This window comes from Hydractinia symbiolongicarpus, chromosome 9 (genome assembly GCF_029227915.1).
Source record: "Hydractinia symbiolongicarpus strain clone_291-10 chromosome 9, HSymV2.1, whole genome shotgun sequence".
NCBI lineage: Eukaryota > Metazoa > Cnidaria > Hydrozoa > Anthoathecata > Hydractiniidae > Hydractinia > Hydractinia symbiolongicarpus.
The window spans coordinates 15,946,250-15,957,433 of NC_079883.1; the positions used below are offsets into that span (position 1 = coordinate 15,946,250).

Consider the following 11,184-nt stretch of genomic DNA (forward strand, 5'->3'; position numbering starts at 1 on the left):
AATCTGTTAAATACCTTTATAAATATATTTATGATGGTTATGATTGTGTCAAGATTGAGATCCTTGAACGTATTAATAACGATGAGGTACAGACGTTTTTAGATGCTAGGCATGTCAGTGTGCCAGTATGGCGTATCTTTGAATTTAAAATGCATCAGCAATCTCATGTTGTCCATAGACTGCCAGTGCACTTGCCTAAAAACCATATTGTTTATGGCGCCGTAGATTAGTGGTTATAGCTCTCGTACTCTGTGCGGGAGACCGGGGTTCGATTCCTCTTGAAGGCGATTCAACATGGGCGAGTGAATGTTACCATAGCCCCGGGTTAACCCAAGCCATGTGAGGGAAATTGGGAAGATGGCACACTGTGTGGGCCGTTGGATGTTGCCGGGAGTTGTCTAGTAGAGCGCGGGCTCTAATTGGGTCTGCGTAGCTCAAAATGAGCATTAAATACTCTAGGACTCTCCATCTACGCCATGGCCCCTCCTGGAAATAATAGACAGGGTATATCCCTCGATATTTGTGAGGCTAGCCATGTAAAATATGCACATCTATCTATCTATCTTCAGCAAGGTCAGACTGAAGAAGCTTTGAACAGAGCTGCAAATCAAGCCACTAAATTAACAGCTTGGTTTGTGCTAAATGGAGAGAATCGCAATGCTTGCCAATATTTGTATCCAGACATTCCTCTTCATTTTCTTCAAGTTGAAACTGCTGCATTTACTGATACAGCAGCAACTCTTTTGAAAAACGGTACCACCATACATAAACTGTTTCGATTATCAGTTCCTATTTTAGAAAACAGTACATGCAGCATAACTCCAAGAGCTATACGACAAAAATTCTCTTTCTACTTGATGAATCTTCCATGATCCCTAAGCATGCTTTTAATGCAATAGACCGTCTTCTTAAAGACATTTGCAATAACGAACTTTCATTGGTGGTAAAGTTGCTCTTTTAGGTGGTGATTTTTGACAGTTATTGCCTGTTGTCAGAAAAGGAAGACCAACTGAGATTGTTGACATGTGCTTAAAAAGTTCCCCTCAATGGCACTTTGTAACAGAATTTAGATTAACTCGCGAACGAGACCAGGAGAACAAGAATTTGCTGCATGGCTTTTGCAACTTGGGAAAAGTGTTTTACCTATTCAGAAACAGCCACCATTCCAAGGTGTAATTGAAGTGCCATCTAATTGTGTTTTGCAACAACATCAATGTATTGTTAATACTTTGTTTAGGGATTTTCACCCAGAAAATATGGCATCATCTGTGATACTAACACCTACAAATGATGATTCACTTATCATTAATGATCAAGTGTTAACAGTGTTGCCAGGTGAAGAAAAAATTCATTTCAGTGCAGATGATGTTGTTTGTGATGATGAGGAGGAACGAAATCAATATCCTGTGGAATTTTTAAATAGTATTATACCCTTAGGTATGCCTCCTCATTGTCTTAAATTAAAATCTGGTGTTATTGTTATGTTATTAAGAAACATAAACATAAATAAAGGTTTAAATTAAACATTTCTTCTTTTTAAATTTTTTTTATTTATCCCTGGTAAAAGTTGACATTACCAAAAATTAACCCTGCATAAATTTTTGTGAAATCTGTTGAAGTGAGAAGGAATGACTAAAAATTTTTTCACGTAATAAATTCATCATATGTTAAATTGTTTTTTAATTGCATTGGAAAAACAGTTTGTTTCTCAATTCCTTTCCAAAATTCGTTCGTTTCATGGATTGATCTGTAAACAATTTTAAAAAATGATAATACGAGCTTAAAAGAATCATAATCGTGGGGACGGTCCCTTACACATTAAGCCATGAATTTTTTTCTGCTTGGTATAAAGTATACATATAAAAGCAAAAGTATTAATAGTTAAAATTCACCTATTCTTGTCCTAAATTAACATTATTGATTCACTTTGTTAAGTATAATAGACCTATTTCAATATCCATTTCCATTCCGCAAAATACACAGCCGGAATAGACATACTAACATGAAAATGGGGTTAGTTTAGAGACAATTTTAATTTGTTATTGAAGTGATGCACATATAGTTTGTTTCCTTTATTATGTCGTCTCAAATTAACTTGTCAAATGGGCAAATTATGAACTTTTGGTAAAAAAAATAGAACATGGTACTTATTTTATACCCATTGGGCTTATTAAAATTGCTGGTTTATATTTTTTCTAGTGTTTAACTAGTCTAGTAAACTAAACTCATCATTTTTCCCTTTTTAATATTTTTCCTTTTTTGATATTTTGATCTTTTCTGCGAGAACGTAAAAAAAAAATAAAAAATACAGGGCAATAGCGAAAGCATGGAAGAGAGACAGGTATCCTTTCTAGTGTTTAACTAGCTAGCTAGGTTGATTGGTTTGGATTTTATGTTTAGTTACACTAGCACTAGCATTGGTTACTACTAGCTAGCTAGTTGGAACAATATATATATATATATATATACACTTTATTCTTTGTTATTGGATACCTTTTTTTTAACATCTGTAAATAACATTATGCCTTGGCTATCCTAAGCATGTTGGGTTGGTGGTATTAGACTGAATATTGGTCTTCAACATGTTATATAATCAACAAAATTTAGTAAGAGCAATGCAATCACCCAAGGTAAAAGCATGTATACTCATAAGCATCCTTGAGCCTTGATTATTTAAAATTAGGGCATGTAAGAATGTTACGGTTGCAGTTACAGATAATACACTTAATCATAATACCGTGTTTTTCCTGTGCGCGCAGAAATGGAGGTAACTTTTCCAATTAGTTTGTTGCATTTTCACCTCCATTTCTGCGGGCGCATCGGGCATAACATAATTCCTTAGATGCGTGCGCAAGTAAATATCAGGACTGTGATTTTATGTATTCTTGTTGTTTTTTAAATTTACAAAATGTTTTGTCAATAAGTAGTACTTCTATAAGCATTGCCAGTAATATTATATTTATAAGTAGCAGTAGAAGGTTCACCCCCTATGCTCTGACCATTTTGAAGAAACCTGCTTTGAACCAAGCTGGAAACTTCAGAATGAATTATTTTATAAAGATCGTCCTTGCAAACAGCGGAGGATTCCAAATTCTGTGCCGACAATTTTTTGTCATAAGACTGCCCCTAAGGAACGTACATCATCCACATCATGAGCCAAACGAAGTCAATCTAAAGACGTAAGCAAATCTGTTTTTTTTATAAGAATGTTAATCTTGATAATTATTCTTAATTTCTTCGTATTTTGCTATTGGTATTGACAAAGCCTTGAATGTTCTTAACATTTCTCGAGTATATCATCTTTGTTCCCATTCCTTTTTATTACTTCGTTCGATCGTTATTAGTTGGTGAAGTCAGCCTTGGTTGAAGATTCTGAACAATTATGTTTAATCGATAATGAAGTTAAATTTGAAGTTAAATCAGATTATCAGAAATCTTTAGAAACACTCAGTTAACGAAGAAGGAATTCGGAAACCACTTTTCAAAGTCGCGTATTCCAAACCGAACAAAAGATTTGTATCCAAAATTGTGAAAGTTGATAAGGATTATGGCTACTTACACCATATCCTGCAAAAGTAAAGAAACGCGCTGAATGTAAAAAAAAGTTTCAGAAAGAAATCGGATGAAACGCCAACTGTCGTTAAAGATTACTCCCGATGACAGGCCACCTCGCGAAGAAATTATCGAAAAATCGACCAAATATAAACGTATAAAATTGTAAATATAAAAATTCTAATACACGTTTTTAATTTTTAAGCAATCCGATGAATATTTCTTCTAATGTTTCTTAAATTTGCACAAAAAAATATATTACTACGTTTCTTAAAAAACAGATTCTTATACGAAAAAAATGTGTATGACTTTTGTAAATATGTACAAGTAGTGTATATAACTATTCGTCTTCTATCTCCGCTATCCAAGAAAAATCCATTTCAACCAGTTCTCCCCCTTCTGCGTCACCCTTAAACCCAGTGTATCGTCCATCTACACTAGGATACTCCTTTCGGATCTTACAAACTGCACAAGCTGGTATGACACGTGTTGTGGATAAACCAGCAAAACTGTCGATAAGCACCGTAACAGTAAGTCCTAAAATTTTTACCAAAATAAGTTAAGTCAATCGTCGAATTTTTAGTAACGCGGGAGAGATTAAATAGATTACCTATTTGGTACATGGTCACGCTCAGGTAAACCGCGACTTTCCCAGTCATATAGCGTGACTAACGCTGTCCATAACACATCTTTCAACAACACTATGTAGTTAAAATGTGGATGCTGTGTGATACACTCCTGATCTTAAAATAATTATCATGAAGTCATATTGAAGAAGAACTACTTTGTTTGTTGTTTGTGGGAGCCGCAGACAAACCCACTACACTACGTGCGGCAATATGTTAGTGATGAACTCGGATAGTTTATCCGGATGGTGTATACATATAGGTGAATATTTATCATAGCACATCCGTATTTCATTCTCAACAGAGAATGGTTTACCCCGATCAGACCTCTGATCATGATGGGCGAGTATAATGCGTGTAAGTCATATTGAAGAAGAACTACTTTGTTACTAACATATTGCCGCACGTAGTGTAGTGGGTTCGTCTGCGGCTCCCAGTTCTGGGGACCGAGGATCGAATCCCGCTCACTGCTTGGCAGTATGTTAGTGATGAACAAAGTAGTTCTTTCAATATGACTTACACGCATTATACTCGCCCGTCATGATCAGAGGTCTGATCGGAGTGAACCATTCTCTGTTGAGAATGAAATACGGATGTGCTATGATATAAATATTCACCTATAATTATCATGAAGTTAGAAAAAAGTCTGGAAATATAAACTCGCCTTATTATTTTTGGAAATATATAAAAATAAACCGCTACCATTAAGATTGAAGTATTTTATGGCATCGATTTCAACACAGCAAACACACTATTTCTCTGTCGGCATCCTCTCACATTTACCACAACGACACCAATCAGTAAAACAGGCTTACACAATCTATAGGAATTTGCTGAGGATCGAAGTCTGCCTGATCATCAAAAGCATCATTAAAAACCTGCCTAGGCTGTGAAGCTATTTCGGAATCTGATCTTCTGGTTCATACTGAAATCCTAATACCGTGAAATTTTTGTTCGACGAAGACATATTAATAATCGTATTTCATAATTCGTAGAGAAGAGTTTAAAATTAAAAGTTTTTTTAAATAAGTTTCTAAACAGTTAACTTCTTGGGGGTTCATATTTTGTACTGAAAACGCTACACACTTTCGCTACATAGTCTGTTTTTCACCACTGTTCTACGTCACATGCATAATTACGCATACTAAATTTTTAACCCAGGCCGTTTTGCGCGCATTTTCAGCAACGAGACGAAGCCATGCTTTAACAACATCTACGATAAAAGAGTTGTTTATATATGTGATTAAGTGAATAATATCAAAAAAGAATTTTCTATGTCATAATTTTAAATTACAAATAATATTTTAAAATAATTTTTCACCGGACAGTCCCTTTAACCACAAGTGCAAAGTTGAAACGTTGGACGCGATGGGAGGTTGCTCTGCTTGTGGTTCCGCGATTTCGGTATTGAGCGTGTCTCCTCCTTCTTCCGGGTCATTATACGGTATGGTGGCATCGGATTCCTTGGCATCCTCACATCCTCGTACTGATACTCGTCAGCGGTATTCTCGACCTTGGCAGGGTAATTCTCTGGCAAGGATGGTTAAGGTTCGTTTTCGTCAGTGCTACCTTCGACTGATTCATCTGAAGTGGTGCTCATTGTTTTCCACTTCGCAGATGTGTGCACTCTCTTGCCTGAACTGCTAAATGGCTTGACATGAACGCTATTTCGCATGAATGACTTGTCATCATGGCGAAGGGCAAGAGCGTTCCCTTTAACCTTCGTGACTTCAGCGGGGTTGTGTTCCCAACGGCTAGTGAGCTTGTTTTGATGCTTCTTTTTGTCGGCGATGAGGACGAGGTCTCCTACTTTGATGCTGTGTGGCTTGGCACAATTTTTCTTATCAGCATGGCTTTTGATCTTTGCCTTGCGGTCGGAATCTCGCTTCTCCACTCGCGTCGAATCGGGATGTGATTTATCATTTGTAGGGAGCTTATCTCGGATGGGACGGCCGAATAGGAGCTCAGCAGGCGCCACACCTGTTGTGGCATGGAGTGTGGAACGGTAGGACAATAAAAAGTTCTCCAATGCGATTTGCCAATCAATACCGTCAGCTACGGCAGTTTGGATGCATTTCTTCAGTGTCCGGTTAAAACGCTCCATCTCACTATTTGCTTGTGGGTGGTATGGAGCGACTTTTCGGTGTTTGATGTTAAACTTGGTCATCAGACGTTTGAAGCCTGCACTTATGAACTGTGGCCCATTGTCTGTGACCATTTCTTCTGGAGATTCGTAGCGGCAAAACGTCTTCATGAGTTTCTTTGCAATGGCGTGTGTATCAACTTTGTGTAAGATTTCCACCTCAGCATATCTGCTGTAATAGTCGATGCATACCAATAGGTTTTTGCCTTTCGGGAATGGACCGCATAAATCGCATCCGAGCAGCAACCAAGCGAAGTCGTTGTTTTGTGCGAACAATACCTTGGTGTCCCTCGTGTGCTAACTGAAGAACTCTGATACACAGCTTTTTAGGGACGACCACTCGGTCTTTGAACGAACCGGTGATGATGCAATCTTTCAATTCAGTAAGTCGTTTGTCCTCTTTCGAAGCTATTTTAAATTCGGACTTGGAGATTGCAACTGGTAGCGTGCTTTCTAGCATAGCGTAAACGTAGGACTCGGCTCTTTGTCGTCTGTATGGCCATAGGGTAATGGATTTGAACGTGATAGGAAATCCGATGCGTTGTCGTCGCCTGGTTGGTATTGGACGTCAAATGAAAATGGTGTTAGGTACATGATCCATCTTTCGATACAGGGCAGTGGTTTAGCATTAACGCGGAAGAGGGGCACTAGCGGTTTATGGTTCGTAGAGACAGTGAACTTCATGCCGTAAAGATATATCTTGAAATGTTGGATTTCGAAGTAAATTCCCAGACACTCCCCTTCGATTTAGCTATATCGTTTCTCCACTGGTGTAATTGAGCGACTCGCGTAACTAACCGGCCTCAATGTTCCATCTGGTTGCCTTTGAGATATCAGTGCGCCAAATCCCGTTGGTGATGCATCAGCTATGGCGTGGGTTTCTGCGTGTGGATTGAAATGTGCTAGTGTGTCGGTGGATATGAGTAGACACATGAGGGTGTTGAATGCTATTTTATGCTCTGGTTTCCATTTCCATTTGGTATCTTTCTTGGTCAATACTCGAAGGGGTTCTGTAATTGTAGCTAGATTTGGTATGAAACTAGCACAGTATGTGACCATTCCAAGGAATGAGCGTACTTCCTTTGGATTTGTTGGCTGCTTTAAGGAGTTTATAGTCTCTACTTTGACTAGGTCGGGGGACAAGCCACTTGCAGATATGACATGCCCCATATACGTGAGTTCGTTCCTGAAGAACTTACATTTCTTTAAGTTGATGGTGAGATTATGTTCTCTGAGGCGCTTGAATACTTCCTCGAGCCTGTTGAACATTTCGCCTTTATCTTCAGCACCTATGATAATGTCGTCAGACACATTACGCACTCTGTGCATTCCTTGTAGCACCCGCTCGATCTTGCGCTGGTAGATTTCGGTTGTGGCACTGATTCCATAGATGAGTCGTGTATAGCGTAATATTATGCCATCTCTAGCAGCAAAAGCAGTGAGATCTCTGCATTCCTCATCTAATGTAACTTGGTGGTATCCTTGGTTGAGGTCTAGATGGCAGAATATCTTGCAGTTGTGGAATTCATGCAGAAATTCTTCAAGGGCGGGGATCTGGTACGGATTCCTGATGATTGCTGTATTCGCCTTGCACATATCAACACACAGGCGTAAGTCACCAGAAGGCTTTCGGACAACTTTAAAGGGATCCCAAGGTGCCGACACAAGTTTATTTTATTTGAAAATATGGACCATTTAATTCATAAATTCGTTGTTTATTTTACTTGAATTTGTAAGATTACCTAATACTGTTCTTCAAAAGTTTGTCCTTCGCTCGCTTCCTTCGCTTCGGCTGTGTCCGCCATTGCTCCTTCTCCAACTGTTTTCGAAATAGATAAGAACTTAGTGACATAGCTCAAAACACCATACGGCTTTGTTGCGTTCTATTATGACGTCACATATACGTAGCTTGAAATTACTGTATCCAGACAGTAAACAACTTGTACGGTTCCACTGCGTTTTTAAGCTTAATATAAAAATATGTCTTCATTGAGAGCATGTTATAGCTCATTTAGAAACTTTCGTGCAACCACGACACTTATTCTGCAAAATATGCTCACTTTTATAACTTTCCCGCTCATTTCTAAATAGTGTGTATGAAAAAAAGCGGTATGATTATTTGAAGGTCATGATGATGGGAGCATATAAGCGAGCTGCTAAAGGTGAAAAACATAAATCAAGAAAACCAGTCATGGCACCGAAAGAAAGAGAAAGTAGGGATGACATTATTGAAAAGAAGAAAAAAATGGCTCGGTTTAAAAAATAGATGTTGTTGTTTTGAAAGGAAAGGACGCCTTAAAAAATGTGGAGGCTTGGGTTCCAGGTTGTAAAAATTTATATTCATATTTAACCACTGTTCAGTGGCTGCCTTATATTATTGCTAGAGTTCGCTCTTCATTCTTCATCATTTGCCATGTATTCCCATGCCTCGATTACTTCAGATAGCCCATCAGCACCCTCGTCGTCTCCATCAAAATTTACGTAGATCCCATTCGCTTCAGGAAACGTTTCTCTTATCTTTGATACAACACAGGCGGGATGATTCTTCGAACGTATCTTCCAAGTTTCGTATAGACGAACCAGGAAAATTGGCGATATGCAGCGTATCGATATGTGCTATAAAAGAAATTGGGAATGAAGTTGTGAATTTTGTTACCTGTATATAACTTTGAGTATATTATAGTATGTGACTTTGAGTATATTATAGTATGTTGAGTATAATTTTTGTTCGACATATATCATGAGTACAATTTTACACGTTACATTTTGTTGAGTATACTTTAGCATATGTTTTTAAAATAATAAAAAAGTTGTTTACCGATTTGGAACGTTATCTTTATTAGGTATCCATGCTCCTTCCCTGTCATGGAGACTGACCATTGCAGTCCATAACACATGCAGGCTCAGACAGATAGCATTGAACCCTTCGTGTTGAGTAACACATGTCGAATCTGAACAAAATAGAAGAAAGTTTGCCAAAAAAAAAAAAAAAATACATTGTGTGCGCATTATATATTTTCACGTCAAAAACAAGAAAATATGCCCACTAAAGTTGAAACTTACCACCAGAAATATATCTCAACTTTATTTCGTCGATTTCAATGCAGCACAAACATTCACGATTCACTGGCATAGTACAACAAAATAAACATTTACACCATTCGGATGGTTCAACATGTAGTCGATTATTTTGAGGCTCTTGCTCTCCAACCTCTTCAGGTATATCTTCCCAACTGCCATTGCTATCATCGTCGTGATTATTTATAACTTTCTTTTGTGGTTCGAATTGGTAAGGATTTGCAGACATATTATTAAACTTTTGTGTAAGTATATTTGTATTTCGCGCGGGATTTTGTTACTTAACCGGCGCGTCACAAAAGTGTTGTGAGTAAAAAAGACTGGACGCTACTCTTCAACCTTCTGAAAATAAATTCACAACAAGATGGTGGCGGAGGTTCACATTTTCATGAAGTAAACATGGGCATATCTTATATACCATATCGATTTGGTAAGAACGACTATCTTTTTGTAATTTCTTCATATGTTCTGAGGTAAATTAGCTCAACTTGTGTCAGCACCTCGGGATCCCTTTAAGTGGACTGACCAATGCTGGTGGTGTGGCCACTTTTTCAAGGACACCCAGTTGCAACAATCTCTTGATCTCTTCATCAACTTCCTGCTGTAAAAGGATTGGTAACCTGCGAGGTGGTTGCGCAGCAGGTGTCACGGTTTCATCAATTTGTATCTTGACTTTTGCGTCTTTCAATTGCCTAGTCCTTCGAATCTGTCGGAGAATTTGTCAATGAGGCCTTGCAGACGTGTCTGACGTTCACCACTTGCGTCGGCGATAGAATTGATTTTCTCGTGGGGTTCTTCTTTCGGCGGGCCGATTCTCAGTAGGTTTAGGGCGATTGCGGCTTCACGGATTAGGATAGGAACGTGTTGGGTTTCCATCACTAACATAGTGGTACGGGTGGAGTATTGTCGGGACTTGAGGGTGATGTCGAAACAGCCTGTCACATCTAATGGCTCAGGAGAATTATAGCAGAACACCTTCTTTGTATATGGTCTAAGTTGAGGTGGTAGTTGTATGGCTTTCAGTTGTGATTCACTAACTATGGTTACAGTACTGCCACTGTCAATCAAAAATTTCACAATAATCTGGCCTATTGTGATAGGTATTAATGGTTTCTGATCACGTTTCTGGATAACAAAGGAGTATTCATCATCTGAGCTGGAGAATGACTCTGATGCAGTTACATATCTCACAGCCACAGGCCTCTGGTCAGTCTTGACGTATCTGACGGTAGCTTTGGATTGGCAAACTTTTGCAAAATGACCAACAATTCCGCATTTGTTGCAGGTTTTTCCTCTGGTGGCCTTGCATTTGCTTGCAATATGGGAACTGCTGCCGCAACGTAGTATACTCGGGACATAACAAAAGTTTGATATTTTTCTGGGCAGTGAAAAAGAACAATTTCCATATCAATACAATGATACCCTTACACTTACAGATCCCAGTTTGTGAACAATAGCCTCATTATCTGTGCATAGAACAAGCAAAAAAACTTGCAAAAACTGATGATATAATTATTTTAAAATAAATGGGTAATGAAAACCATTGACTGTCACAATACCCTCCTAGGCCTAATCCTTATGCATCTGTATTATACAAATCAGCCTTATTATAATAGTAAACAGTATGTGTATGAAACACGACAATTCTGTTCTAAGATGGTAAGAATTCCAACCACCACTCAATATCTTTCGTTGCTTCATGCCGTGTTTTTACTAGTCAATTTTACTAATCAATTAATTATACATCCAGAAAAATTCTACAGCATTTCACCACCTTGCTAGCAA

General features: G+C 38.2%; 2 protein-coding genes across 2 annotated transcripts in view; one reads left to right on the plus strand and one right to left on the minus strand.

The window, feature by feature from the left end:
* Positions 1-8,715: 8,715 nt before the first annotated feature.
* On the minus strand, positions 8,716-9,628 carry LOC130657793 (uncharacterized). Its single transcript, XM_057460792.1, has 3 exons — positions 9,385-9,628; positions 9,199-9,272; positions 8,716-8,937 (listed from the first exon to the last, which is right to left on the minus strand). The coding sequence occupies exons 1-3, from the start codon at positions 9,626-9,628 to the stop codon at positions 8,716-8,718; spliced, it is 540 nt and encodes a 179-aa protein (XP_057316775.1).
* A 119-nt stretch (positions 9,629-9,747) lies between these two features.
* LOC130657482 (cation channel sperm-associated protein 1-like) overlaps positions 9,748-11,184 on the plus strand; it is a 127,101-nt gene continuing 125,664 nt past the window's right edge. Inside the window, exon 1 of the mRNA XM_057460467.1 lies at positions 9,748-9,829. The gene's annotated coding sequence lies outside the window, so the exon portion shown is untranslated. The remainder of the gene's footprint in view (positions 9,830-11,184) is intronic.

Coding starts and splice junctions, on each gene's coding strand:
- LOC130657793 (XM_057460792.1), bottom strand. CDS start 9,628: ATGTCTGCAAATCCTTACCAATTCGAACCACAAAAGAAAGTTATAAAT. Junction 9,273..9,384: donor GTTGAGATATATTTCTGGTG/GTAAGTTTCAAC, acceptor TATTTTGTTCAG/ATTCGACATGTGTTACTCAA. Junction 8,938..9,198: donor ATGTGTTATGGACTGCAATG/GTCAGTCTCCAT, acceptor TTTCTTTTATAG/CACATATCGATACGCTGCAT.